Source organism: Bubalus kerabau, chromosome 6 (genome assembly GCF_029407905.1).
Source record: "Bubalus kerabau isolate K-KA32 ecotype Philippines breed swamp buffalo chromosome 6, PCC_UOA_SB_1v2, whole genome shotgun sequence".
Classification (NCBI taxonomy): domain Eukaryota; kingdom Metazoa; phylum Chordata; class Mammalia; order Artiodactyla; family Bovidae; genus Bubalus; species Bubalus kerabau.
Genome location: NC_073629.1, coordinates 107,296,766 through 107,311,057, shown reverse-complemented (window position 1 = coordinate 107,311,057; position 14,292 = coordinate 107,296,766). Strand labels below are relative to the sequence as shown.

General features: G+C 42.4%; 1 protein-coding gene across 3 annotated transcripts in view; it reads left to right on the top strand.

The window, feature by feature from the left end:
• The window catches only part of MACF1 (microtubule actin crosslinking factor 1), a 320,564-nt gene that overhangs the window by 204,831 nt on the left and 101,441 nt on the right, over positions 1–14,292 (top strand). For all 3 annotated transcript variants that reach the window (XM_055586319.1, XM_055586318.1, XM_055586320.1), the window contains exons 41-49: positions 1,247–1,480; positions 3,706–3,855; positions 4,779–5,012; positions 6,103–6,303; positions 7,770–8,288; positions 9,049–9,225; positions 9,481–9,604; positions 10,464–10,672; positions 11,052–11,369. In XM_055586319.1, coding sequence (XP_055442294.1) covers positions 1,247–1,480; positions 3,706–3,855; positions 4,779–5,012; positions 6,103–6,303; positions 7,770–8,288; positions 9,049–9,225; positions 9,481–9,604; positions 10,464–10,672; positions 11,052–11,369 — 2,166 coding nt within the window. The remainder of the gene's footprint in view (positions 1–1,246; positions 1,481–3,705; positions 3,856–4,778; positions 5,013–6,102; positions 6,304–7,769; positions 8,289–9,048; positions 9,226–9,480; positions 9,605–10,463; positions 10,673–11,051; positions 11,370–14,292) is intronic.

Genomic DNA, 14,292 nt, shown 5'->3' with positions numbered 1-14,292 from the left:
TTCTTTCTGAAGTCAGAGCAGAACTAGAGATGTTCCCTCCTATTCCAGCCTCTTCCTTTTCCCCGATCTTAGGAGGTACAGACCTAAATGTTGTCTGTGGTCAGGTTTCCCTTGTATGCATCCTTGCCCCTCTTTATCTTGCAAGAGTTGACTTGCCTTCTTCTTTTGCACCCTTTAATCCAAATACACCGGTGGAGGAATGAGTAGCAGACTTTGTTCACTGACAAGAGTTTTGAAAGAAGCAAGGGTGAGAAAAATTCCTATGACATAGTATGAAATATAAGAACACAGAGCACCCCCTATATTGGTGTCCTTGCCTAGTTATGAATTATATGAATTCCATTATGGGAAGAGAGCCACGTCTAAGCCTCATTTTCCTAGTGAGTTTCCCGAATCCATGTGTTCACAGACAAAGGAAGTGTAGTCATATGATAAATATGCAAGTAGTTCTCCTACAAGCCCGCTTTGCAGGATTGCTGACTGCTCCCAATTTCAAAGTGATAGACATACAGATATCTTACTTGTTTTTATGGTTTTTCAATTGCATCCAGTATAACGTGGGTAATGATTACTAAAGTTTGTGAGACTATTGCATGCTTTTTAATTGTCTAAAAGCAGATAAATTTTAGTGTTTAGGCAGTTTTTTACTGCTTTATCTGACTGTAATCCTTTACAGTTTTAAAATGTATAACATGTTTAACATTTTCGTACAGTTTTAAATGTATAATATGTATAACTATTTAAAAGTCAAATTTTAGTGAGCCACTAAGAAATTGAATATTTTCTCATTTCTGGTTTACCAGTATCTCAGGGCTAGACAAATACAAATAGTTATTTGCACCTAATAAAATACAATTAGATCTATCTCAGACCAAAAATTCATGCTATACTTTCCAAAGTATAGCATTTTTTCACAGATACTTGGGATTAGCAGTGCTATAATTCTGTTAATATAAATAATGGAAAGTGTAGTGCATTTAGAAATCAGTGGTTGATTTAATTTATTGTTCCTTTAATTATAGTTAAAGGAAACCTAGCTATAATATGTGAGGACTCTGGAGAGGCCAGAAGTGAGAGAGACTTCCATTGTGGGTTGGCCCTAGAAATAATCAGTGTCGCTTTTAAAAATACAGGAAATTAACCTCTGTTTGATTATGTTGATTCTTTGATTAGAACCACCAGTTTCTGCTTCTGTAGAGAATTGGAAGTTTCTTTCCTCTTTTCTTCCTTTCCTCATCTCCCTTAGGACTTGAAACAGCCCATGGCTGAGAGGAAATCCCAACTGGATGCACTTGCCTTTGATATTCAGTTCTTGATCTCCGAGCACGCCCAGGACTTGTCTCCTCAGCAGAACCGGCAGATGCTGAGGCTTCTGAATGAATTGCAGAGGTCCTTCCAGGACCTTGTAGAAGAGACTACAGCTCAGGAGGATGCCTTGCGGGACCGTCTTCAACAGATGGAGCAGGCTGCCCAGGTCAAGGTCAGACTGAACCAGCGGCTGGGCTCAGTTGGTCCCTGGGATGTCCTCTGTCTTTGGGTTTTCTGGCCAGACTCCATCTGTCATGATTCCAGGAGCCTGCGTTTACCAATTTTGATTGGTCCAGGCGAGTTTGGTTCTGGTCCTGGAGACAGCTGTTTTGACTGTCTTTCTTGCTGTGTTTTTGGTTTTATGTATGCATGTGAGAGAATATGTGTGTTTACGTGTGTATGCATGTGCAAGGTGTTTTCTTCTTAGTTAGACTTTACTGTACTGTGTCTCATTGCCTCTGACTTTCAAATGAGAATTTTATCCCCAGCCCGTATTTCCCCTACTCTCCCTCAGTATTCTTTTGAGGGCTGTTAGGAGCAGTTAGATACTCTGAGCTCTTGAGAAGAACAGTCCTGAAGTTAGTTTTATACTGGGGCTTTTCAGATGATAACAGTAAGATTCCTTGACCACCTTCAGACAGCTGACAAAAAGATTTTTATCAGAATCATATGAATTCTTTAGCTCCTTTGAAAATTATTATTTTCTGGCACCTTTCTTCACACTATTGTGTCTAGTGCTTATTCAGTTGTGGAAAACTGTGTGTAGAAGCACTGTTGATAAACTGCAGGAAGCCAGGAGACTAATCGTCTCCCCACCTTCTATCACAAGCCTCTTCTTGTAGAACTCAGCATAATTGCATGGTAACATCGTAACCTTAGAATACCAAGAATGATGCTTATGCCATTCTTCTGTATGAATAATAAATTGAAATTCACCAGAATAGTATTAGAATTGTTATCACCAGTAAAACTGTCTCAGTGTCTCTTTTATTAAATATTGTGCATAGTAGAATTGAGCTTTTGAGTCAGGCTTAAAGGATATTTAGTGGAGTCTGTATGTCCCTTGTTACTGCTTAGTTGTTTCAACTGTATTAAAATTGAAGTAAGACAGTAATGAAATATGATAGGTTACCTCTACATCTGGAAATTTGCAGTGTCCTCACTTGGATTTTATACAGCTTGGTGTAGCTTATGGATAATTAATGTAATAGCAAAGGTCTGGGCCACCTTAAGATACAGCCCACATCCAGGGTAGGCCCCTGAGCTGCAGAAGATGGTCCAGTTGCATGTGAACATTCTCTTTAAGCGTGTAATTAATTCCACGACATTTATTAACCTTGTTATTGTCAGAAATGCTCTCCTTCTCTCTATATTTGCCCTGAATGCATGTGTTTGTCTATGTGTTAACTTGTTTGCTTTGCTTTTTTCAGATTCAGTCTGCACCCATCCTAACCCATGAAGATCCCGTTTTACAGCTGAAGAGCTCTTAGGAGTTCTCTTCCAGAGCCTTTCTATTTGTCCTAAAGCTGGGGAGAGAGGGCCAATTTGGGCACCTGTTTGTAAGTGCAGGTGACTCAAAATGCCATCAGAAGGTAGAAACTGGTGGGAAAATGGTCTTAGAAGGATGATCAGGAGAACACATCATGCTCAATTGCTCAATCAGGTGCTTCAGTGTCATGTGACTGAGAGGTCTGGAAAAGGATCAGGCACAGAAGCAAATCCCTGCTCCCCTCGGACCGGCTTTTCTCTTGGCTATTGGTGTAGACACCTGAAGGACAGAGCCCATTGCTATTCTTAGGTACTTCCCTTCTTCTCAAAATAGCCAAGCCCCTCACGCCTGGCAAGTAATCATTCCATTTAATGGGTGTCTGCATTTGTGAGACATTTGATTTATATAAAGTCAGATTAATTATTAAGAAGCTCAATTAGCTTATGAATTATCCAGTTTCTTGATTTTTCCTCCTAGTCCAGTCCTTCTAATTTTCCATATTATGACTTCATATGTAGTGTATCATCCATTTCTGATCCAGAAGTGATCAGAACCTATCATTTATTATCATACCCAGTATCATCTATGGATTTTAAGCATCTAGGCTCTCTCTGCTCCATTTCCATGGATAATAAGCAGTTTGGCAAGGAGCTTCCAAACCAAAACCTCAGAGCATTCTCACCTGAAATCACTCCTAATTGTAATTCAGGCCATAGATCTAGACCAATAGACTGTCCAAATGAGAGGAACTTTCTGAATATGATTTCTGTGCCTTTTCCTGCTCTAGTCTCCCACCAACTTTTCCATCCTTGTGATATAACCTTCCTGTTTTACATTTCAGGGAGTTATCTTATATTTATAAAATAAGAATCATTAATTATCTCTTGGCCCCTTTGCATTTTAATTAGACCCTGCAGAAACAACAAAATACCTGTCACCAGAAACTGGAGGATCTTTGCAGCTGGGTGGGACAGGCAGAAAGAGCATTGGCTGGCCATCAAGGTAGAGCCACCCAGCAGGATCTCTCTGCTTTGCAGAAGAACCAAAGTGACCTGAAGGTCAGTAAGAGTTAACTCACTTTTTTCATTCCTTCAGCAGGTAGTTAGAAAGGCTTGCTATGTGCCAGGCCCAGTGTCTAGTGCCAGCAACATAATGGTTAAATATCCCTGCTCTCATGAAGCTTATAGTGTCATGGAAGAGACAGACTTTAAACAGATAATCACAAAAATGAACATATAATATATTCACTATTATATCTATAAAGGAAACGTTACATAAGAACATAGACCCAATCTTGGCTTATATTTCAGAAGATTCCTTTAAAGAAGTGTCACTTAAACTGAGAATCGAAGGATACATAGGGGTTGATGCATGAAGGGGTGGGAGGAGGAAGAAGACACGCCAGGCAGACGCCTGCACGTCAGTCTAAGGTGGAATTGCGATCAAGCACAGTACTTAAGAATTGGAAAAAAGCTAGTTTGACTGTACTGCAAAGAAGAAAAGGAAGATTAGTGAACAATAAGCCTGAGGAGGAGGCAGGACCCAGATCACGCTGGGTTTTGTAGGCTACATGAGGGTTCAGGAGTGATAACCCAGAGACTTACGAAGAACCAGCCAGGTCTCAACACTGTTAGAGTCCCATTGTCAGCTCTGCTTTACAGAAGAATGATCTCTTTGAGGATAAGTCATTGCAAAACAAAAATCGTATTTGTGGGCATTTTTCCTTTTATATCTTCACTAAATATCTTCTTAGAAATTTAAATTTTTCTTAAAAAATTAAATATTTTTAGAAGCTTCTTAATTTAAAAGCATTTAAAATTTTATTATCTGCATTGGTTTAGGCATAAACCTGAGCAAATTATAGTCAGGGACATATGTCCATTGCAGATAATGTCATTCTAGTCATTCCATCTTCGTGCTGTTGAGAGGTCTTAGAAGTGCTAAAGTTGAAACCTCTGCTATTCTGTTTTCGTGTGTTAAGGATTTACAGGATGATATTCAGAATCACGCCACCTCATTTGCCAGTGTTGTCAAAGACACTGAAGGGTTCCTGGAAGAGAACCAGACTAAATTGAGTCCCGATGAGTTGACAGCTCTCCAGGAGAAACTTCATCAGGCTAAGGAGCAGTATGAAGCTCTCCAGGAAAGGACAAAGCTGGCCCAGAAGGAGCTAGAGGAAGTGGTGACCTCAGCCTTACAGCAGGAGACTGAAAAGGTAACCAGACTGCTATGATGCTTGGTATTTTTCAAAAAAAAAAAATTGGTACCTACACAAATAAAAGCTAATGGCCTTCCAGAGAACATAGGATTGAGGAAAAGGGCTCATTCAGGAGCTGATCTGTGAGTTGATATTTATTTTTATAAGAAACATTCTGAAGGACTTTAAGTCAGGAATAGTTGATAGAAAGTTCATATTCCAAATCACCATCACCATCATCATCATCTTTGGGGAAAAAGCACAGGGCATATTTTTCACATGAATCTAGACTGGTGATCTGAGGGTGCTAATGAAGACACCTGGGCAGTCTTAATGTGCCTCAAGTTCTCCTCAAACTGCCATTACAGTTTCAGTGGGAAATCATGGCACTGGGATAAACTTAAAAGAAGGTGAAGTCTCATGGTCTTCTGCACCCCACTTAGCACTGGCTAACTGAATTAGAGTTCTTTGTCTGGCTGTGAACTTGTACACTACTCAGGGCGGTAGAGAACGTGGAAAAGAAAAGTACGTTACCTGAAGATGAATTCTGAAATACATGTACATATCACTTAGCATAACCTCTTTTATTAGTAAAATACTTGATTCAGAAAACAGAATTTGAGAGGCAAGTTTCAGAATTCAGTGCTCTGCTTGGCAGAGGAAAGGATGGGAGTGGTCTGTGATTTCTTTAAGGACGAGCAGCCAGGTAATTGAGTGTAATTGTGTTATTTTTTATCCTACCAAGCTAGTGTGTAACTTCTGCATACCTAGCAAGAATTCTGTAAAACCTGGAGGGTTGCCAGGACAAAATCACCATTTAATAGGGCCTTTTCAAATCCTGGGATTCAAATCCTTTGTTAAAAGTGATGAGATATAGATCAAATTTAGGGATCATTTTAGTGATTATTTTTCAACAGAGTTAGAAAGAAGATGCTTGTTTTTCTTTGTGGGTGCAAAGACTGTTTATACCCAGCCTTAGAGTTTCTCTCTCTCTCTCTCTCTCTCTCTCTTTTTTTTGACCTAAACATCTTTCCCTTTACTTAACCTTTGGTTATATGGTAGATGAGTATTTAAGGCCTTCTCACTAGACTCCCCCTGTGGCTTTCAGAGTAAAGCAGCAAAGGAACTGGCAGAGAACAGGAGGAAGATCGATGCTCTCTTGGACTGGGTGACCTCAGTGGGATCATCAGAAGGACAGATGGAGCAGCTCTCAGGCAACCTGGAGAAAGGAGCCTTGGATACTACTGATGGTCACACTGGGCTGAATGAAGCCCCAGAGAAGCTGGACAAGCAGTGTGAAAAGTTGAAGGTGAGCATGTTAGCTTGTTCTCACAATGCTGGGTGAATCTCTCCTGCCCTGGGCAAGTCACCATAACCTCCTGCCCTAAATCCAGTGAGAACTTCTCAGTTCATATCTCTGATTTCTCAGCAGCCTTAACACCCTTGACCACTCCCCTGGAAATAGTTCCCCCCTTGTTTCCATAGCACTATCTTCCGTGGTAATTCTCCCTTTCCTCTGGCCAGCTTCTGAAACACACTGATGCACTTGCAAGTTGTAGCCTAGGTCTCATCTTAATCATTTAGAATATACTTTCCTTAGGTAATCTCATCCATCCATGACACTTCACTTCCTGTTACTAGTGATCTCCATGTATTTATTTGTCTTCAGCCCTAATGCCTGTCCTGAGTGTATAAATCCTTCTCTCTGCAGCTTGGAACCACAGGCACCTCAACCTGAGAAATGGACCTTCTCTTTTCTAAAGTACCTCTTCCCCAATGAACATGTTCTTCCTAAATCCCCACTCACTTGCCTGGACTAAAATATCACCCTAGATTCCTTCCCCCACCTCCCTCTCCCACTTGAATCAGTCATCAAATCCCGTGCTTCTTATATCTCTCAAAGACATCACACTTTTTATCTCCATCGAGGTATTATTGCAGTTCAGACTACTATCAGCTTTCCCTTGTGTTACAGTAGCTACAAGAACACTTCCTAAGCACCCACTGTCTTCTGTTAGCCTCGGCAAGAACATTTTAGGAACAAAGCAACCACAACTGTCCTCAAAGAACTTATGTTCCCTTTCTTAAACAGAAAAAAGTTCCACATGTCCACATGTAAACAGAGCACACACAAAGTGCAGACTACCTGTACTGTCTGTACCATGCAGAAAGACAGTTTATTCTTACTAATATGCAAATTGCTTATCTGAAAAACTAGTTTCCCAAGGTATTTTCTAGTAGGAACGCTCTTCAAGGATATATGAGTGACATGTTTCACAGCTTAGCATTTGCAGATGACCTGTTTTATGCTGTCACATGTATGACTTGTGAAGACTGTTCACTCCTTCCATCAGTGTGGGTGGTTTTAGTTGGCCACTTGTACCGTCTCTTTGACCTGGGGTAGTTTAGTGAAGAGACTCCAGTTCTAGTCAGTTTGTCCCATGATTATCTACATGGCCTCTGTTAAGACATACGACACCTTTTTGGCATTCACTCATCCCCTCTTTGATACGGGAATTCTGTAGTCCACCTGCACTGCAGATGGTGGCGCAAGGCAGATGAGATAACACGCGGTCGCCATCAGATCCTCGGTAAATCAGTTCACCTGGGATTAGCATATGGCATAATACCTAGCAATTCAGAGAGACTGGTGATATCTGAGCAGCTGGAAAAGTGGCCTATTGAGATCTCTCCCTACTTCCGGCTGTAGACATAACCAAGTCATTGTGGTATCCCTACTGATAGTCCTTTGTTTGGGGGGATATTTTTTGCCAGGCTCGTCACCAAGAACTGCTGTCTCAGCAGCAGAATTTCATCCTGGCTACGCAGTCAGCCCAGGCCTTCCTGGACCAGCACGGCCACAGCCTCACACCCGAGGAACAACAGCTGCTGCAAGAGAAGCTCGGAGAGCTGAAGGAGCAGTATGCGACTTCCCTGGCCCAGTCGGAGGCAGAACTGAAGCAGGTGCAAACACTGCGGGACGAGCTGCAGAAGTTTCTGCAGGACCATCGAGAGTTTGAGAACTGGCTGGAACGATCTGAGAAAGAGCTGGAGAGCATGCATCAGGGAGGCAGCAGCCCCGAGGCCCTTCCCGCCCTGCTGAAGCGGCAGGGGAGCTTCTCAGAGGATGTCATTTCCCACAAAGGAGACCTGCGATTTGTGACTATCTCGGGACAGAAGGTCTTGGACACAGGAAACAGCCTCGATGATGGCAGGGAAGCATCAGCAACTGGAACCTTAGTGAAGGCCAAGCTGAAAGACGCGACAGAAAGATACAGCACTCTCCATGCAGAGGTATGGGCGAGACATCTGGCGGCCCCCTGGTGCAGCAGTCAATGGTAGCCTTCACACAACCGTGGGTGGTTTCTGCAGCTTACAGTAAGAACCTCAGGACACAGTGAGCAAGTGGACTTGCAGAACGTCTTTATGAGCCTCTGGGGGAAAAAAAAAATGTGGAAGCCCAGGGGCTTATGCTCGACCTGAGCTAGGGGTATGTCTCACTCCAGTGGTGAAGGTGGGAGTGATCGCCTCCCTGTATTTTGACCAGCAGGCGTGGACTCCCAAGAGACAGAGCACAGGGAAACTTAAACCAAATATATAGTCTTCATTCCTGGACAGAACATTCAGGGTAAAGCTTCATCTTCCGCCCTATCAAAGAACTTCCTTTAGCTCCTAAGATACAGAATCCACTTAGTTCTTTTTACCTGTCTTATGTTTTTGCCAACATCTTTAATGCTCCCAAAGGGAAAATGTTTTGTACCTTTGAGCCCCACCTTTGCCTGCAGCTTGATGTGTATTTCATCGGTAGACTGTCATACAACTCACTGTGTCTTCCCCGGTATATAGTAAAGTTGGGGTGGATAGTATGGGTCAAACAATCAGGACCCACTTGTAGAAAATGGTTGCTCCCGTCTACCTGGGAGGCTCACCTGTCCTTACCTGCAGTCACAGTCAGGTCCCTGGAGCACAGGCAGGCCTCTTTGGACTTACCTGGGAGGCTGCTGCCCCTGGCCTGACCTGCTTTGGTCTGCTTTCCCTTCTTTCTCTGGCACAGTGTACACGCCTGGGCGCTCACCTGAACACGCTGCTAGGCCAGTATCAGCAGTTTCAGAGCAGCGCCGACAGCCTGCAGGCCTGGATGAAAGCTTGCGAGGCCAGTGTGAAGAAGCTCCTCTCAGACACAGTTGCCTCTGACCCAGGGGTCCTGCAACAGCAGTTTGCAACCACAAAGGTGAGCCGGGGCACGGGCTCTTGTTCCACACAGCTCAGAGCGCCCCCAAAGCAAAGCAAGTGCTTGCAGAGGTGAAAGGCAGGGGTCGGGATGCCTTGGACAATATCTGATTCCTGAACACTATATTCTGACATCTGTGGCTGTGGATAAGCAGAATTATTCTACATAGCTGCCCAGTAGCTCTCGATCCCTAGAAACCAGCTTTGATTACTTCACTCTAAAGGTTTTCTTTTGTCCTTTTTCATGGACAAGCAGCAGTTGCAGGAGGAATTGGCTGAGCACCAAGTACCTGTAGAAAAACTCCAAAAAGTAGCTCACGACCTCATGGAAATTGAAGGGGAGCCAGCCCCAGACCGCAAGCATGTTCAAGAAACTACAGGTATGAAACAGCAATGGCCAAAGCGCTCGCCTGCCACCAAGTGTTTCCCTCTGTTCTGTGGTATCTCACACTGTTGCGTACAAGCATCTGTGCTGCTGGCGAGGAGCTGTGGCTCCAAGCACAAAGAGCTAACCCTCTAATGAACTTGAATCTCACACCATAGGAGGCCTTCGTGGCCTGGCTTCACCCCTTTTTCTGCAGACACTCACCTTCCTACCACACCCGACTTCCTTCCTTTCCCAAATGAGCTAGTCATTTCCTCGTTGCTTTCCCCCTGAAGTTTGTCCTGTTTCTTAACTGCTAACATTTATCACGGAGAAGGCGATGGCACCCCACTCCAGTACTCTTGCCTGGAAAATCTCATGGACGAGTGCTTACTGTACATGATGAAATCTTGCTCCTGCTTCTAGATGTAACCAGGAAGTTACTTCCTTGGTAAACTCCTGACCCCACCCCCACCCCCATCCCCAAGAAGTAAAAGATAAATAACTTTTCCTTCTGGCTTCTCTAGTACAGTACTCCTAGTACCAATATAGCACTTGTGATTTTATTTTTATGGTTAATTGATATGCCTTCCACTACCTACGCTCTCTTTTAGAGTTTTAAGGTTTGTGGAAGACAGGGACTTTATCATCATAATCTTTAGTCCTCAGCACTGAGCACAATTTTTGGCACTTAGTAGGTGCTAAATATACAATGCTTATTGAGTTTGGTTCAAATAGTGATGTATTTAAGCTTAGTCTGTTTGCCTTGATGTCCATTGTTATAATAACTAACGTGTACAGTTTAAATACATTTTTTAAAAAGTGCAACAGAAAAATTGTCTCCACTTTTTCTTGTCATGGCCTTGATTTTCCAGATTCCATACTCAGCCATTTCCAACACCTCTCCAGCAGCCTGGCGGAGCGCTCTGCTCTGCTGCAGAAGGCAATTGCCCAGTCTCAGAGTGTCCAGGAAAGCCTGGACGGCTTGTTGCAGTCCATCAGAGAAGTGGAAAATAGCCTGGAAGAGGAGCAGGTGGTGTCGCTGTCATCAGGGGTCGTCCAGGAAGCCCTGGCCACTAACATGGTGAGACTCGTGCCCCAGGAGTCAGCAGAGAGGGTATATTTGCCACCTACCATAGTGGCATCGTTTTGGTAAAGTATCAGGAAAAGAATGTATTTCCATGAATATTCTAATAGACTTAGAGATGATGGCTAATCAAAGCAATGGTATGTCCGCTCAATTTCCAAACCATTGGTAAACTTGAGGGAGAGTGGTAATAGCAAAGTCATCAGTGGCCTGGGGTGGAGAAGAAAGAGTATCGATGATGTTCTGAAGGTTCAGTTGCAATCCTTCAAGCCTCTTTGAGGAGGTGAGCATGTAGTTACTAGAAGTTTATTAGTCTGTGGCTCAGATGTCCCAGAATAAGTGAGCCAGGAGCTGACAGATATGCTCTTGATGACAGAAATTGAAGCAGGACATTGCTCGGCAGAAGAGCAGCTTGGAGGCCACCCGTGATATGGTGACCCAATTCATGGAGACAGCAGACAGCACCACGGCCGCTGTGCTGCAGGGCAAACTGGCTGAGGTGAGCCAGCGCTTCGAACAGCTCTGTCTACAGCAGCAAGAAAAGGAGAGCTCCCTAAAGAAGCTTCTGCCTCAGGCAGAGATGTTTGAACATCTCTCTGAGAAGCTGCAGCAATTCATGGAAAACAAAAGTCGGCTGCTGGCCTCTGGGAATCAGCCAGATCAGGATATTGCACATTTCTTCCAACAGATCCAGGTGAGACTTTATCTGCCAGATTGGTGGAATAAAGGGGAAGGAAGGGCAAGGAAAAACAAATGTTAACTGAGCACATGTTAGTCAGTATACTGGAAACTTGACCTGTACTGTCTAAAAGAATTCTCACAGCTATCCTGTAAACTTCATATTGTTTGTTCAGTTTTAAAAAACACAGCCTAGCTTTATTTTTCACTCATAGCATGTGTTCAGCCCAGATCAGCAGGGATACTTAGCTCACCATAATCACTCAGTCTTTCAAGTTGATGGAAACTTCATCCTGACATATGTTTTCATGATTACTACTGCAAGGGGAAGATCAGATCAGATCAGTCACTCAGTCGTGTCCGACTCTTTGCGACCCCGTGAATCGCAGCACGCCAGGCCTCCCTGTCCATCACCAACTCCCAGAGTTCACTGAGACTCACGTCCATCGAGTCCGTGATGCCATCCAGCCATCTCATCCTCTGTCGTCCCCTTCTCCTCCCACCCCCAATCCCTCCCAGCATCAGAGTCTTTTCCAATGAGTCAACTCTTTGCATGAGGTGGCCAAAGTACTGGAGTTTCAGAGCACATACCATATCCATTTACATTTTATTAGTCAAAGCAAGTTTCACACGATCATACCTGACTTTCAAAGTGGGTAGAGAAGTGTAATCCTACCATACAGCTAGTAGGCAGAGCTGAAAATACTACCTTCCACAGATACAGATGTGTATCTAGGAGTAGAATTGCTGGATCACAGTATATGCCTGTACTTAATTTGATCAAGTAGTGGCTAACTTGAGCTCCAGAACGGCTGCAGCTGCCCACCTACCACCTGTGGTACCTTAGCGTTGCCATATGCCCACATCACTACCTTGGGTTTATCCAGCTATGTAACCTTTTCCATACTGTACTGTGAGCTCATTGTTTTGTTTGGTTTGCTCTCCTCACTTTTTGCTTTTTGTTTTGAAATTTTTTCAACTTCTAGAAAAGTAAAAGGAATAGTACAATAAACACTGCATACTTTTCATCTCGATCTACCAATTGCTGTTTTCGTTCTCTTTATAAATGTATAAAAGAGTGTCACTATGGGGTCCCCTATTCATTATCATTATTGTTCTTTTTTATATTCAAGCAATGTCCCGTTTTTGGTCAATGAGAGCCCCTTTAGGCTGTCTCCTGGGGTCTGTCTGACATGTCCCCACCAGTATATTAGTACTGTCTTACTTTGTGGCGCAGTGTGTCATGTCACCTTGTAATTTCCCTGTCCCATACCTGAAATCACCCCTTTCTCCAAGGAAGCCTATTTTTACTGGAGAATTATATTTAGACATCAAAATCCAGATACTGCATGAGCCACCAGGATGCTATTGCTTCTAGGTCCTTTCAGTGGGTAGGATTAGGAAATCTTTCTCTGTCTCTTTTTTTGCGATCTGTTTTTATTTTGTTTTTAATTTTTTAATTGAAATATAGTTGATTTGCAACGTTGTGCCAGTCTCGGCTACACAGCAGAGTGACTTGGTTATAGACGTTCCTTTTTTAATATCTATTACGGCTTATCACAGGAATGGAATATAGTTCCCTGCGCTGCACAGTGGGGCCTTGTTGCCTCTCCATCCTACATGTGATAGTTCACATCTGCTAATCCCAGGCTCCCAGGCCTTCCCTCCCCCACCTCACGTCCCCTTGGCAACCACAAGTCTGTTCTCTGTGTCTGTGAGTCTTTTCTGTTTTGTAGGTAAGTTCATTTGTGCCATATTTTCTCAGTTTGTCTTTTGTCTTTCCTTAGGATGTTTTTTGGTCATGTAAAATTTTTTGTTAAATTTTTACACAGTAGATTTTATCAGTTTTTTTTAAATTGAAATAATATAGTTGATATACAATATTATGTTAGTTTCAAGTGTTCAACATAGTGGCTCAACATTTCAATACAGTATGAAATGATTACCATGATAGGGCTAGTAAACATCTGTCCCCACTCAGAGTTATTGCAGTGCTATTGACCATATTCCTTATGCTATATGTTCTATCCCTGTGATTTAAATTTATTTTATTACTAGAAGTTTATGCCTCTTAATTCTCTTCATCTGTTTCTGCCATTCTCCCACCCTTCTTCCCTCTAACAACCACCTGTTTGTATTTATGAATCTGTTTTCATTTTTGTTTGTTCCCTTGTTTTGTTTTTGAGATTTCACATATAAATGAGATCAACAGTATTTGTCTCTCTCCGTCCGCTTTATTTCCTTTAGCATCATACACTCTAGATATATCCATGTTGTCACAAATGGCAAGATTGCATGCTTTTTGTGGCTGAGTAACATTCCCCTGAGTGTGTGTGTGTGTGTATCACATCTTCTTTATCCATGTATACCCTGGGCTTTCTGTAGTGTTCCGTTGCTGTATATGTCTGTGTGTGTGTGCGCCAGCACCATAGTGTTTTGCTGACTTTGTAGTACAGTTGTAGTAACTTCATAGTATAGTTTGAGACTAGAGGTATCACTCTTTCATTGAAGATGTGTTTTTAGTCACGGTTTGAAAGCCTTTTGCCATATTCAGGTTATGATGAACTGTACCTACACGGTTTCTTTTTTTCTCCTCTGTTTTTAAAATTCTAATACTTTAACAATTCAAGTTTATTCTGAAGTATAAATGAAGTATGAATTCAAGTTTATGTTTTCCCAAAGTTCTATCTAGTTGTTCCCCATGTCATTTATTTGAAAAATCTGTATTTACTCCAGTAATTTGAGAATCTGTCTTTATCATATACAAAATGTCATATGTATTCAAGTCTGTTTCTTGATTTTCTATTCTATTTCACTGGTCTTTCTGTTAACATTCTAGAGGATTTATGGTATGTTTTACTATCTGGTAAGGCTGATCTCCCCCATTTTTTTCTTTTTTAGGATTTTTCATAGCTATAATTGTACATTTATTTTTCCAT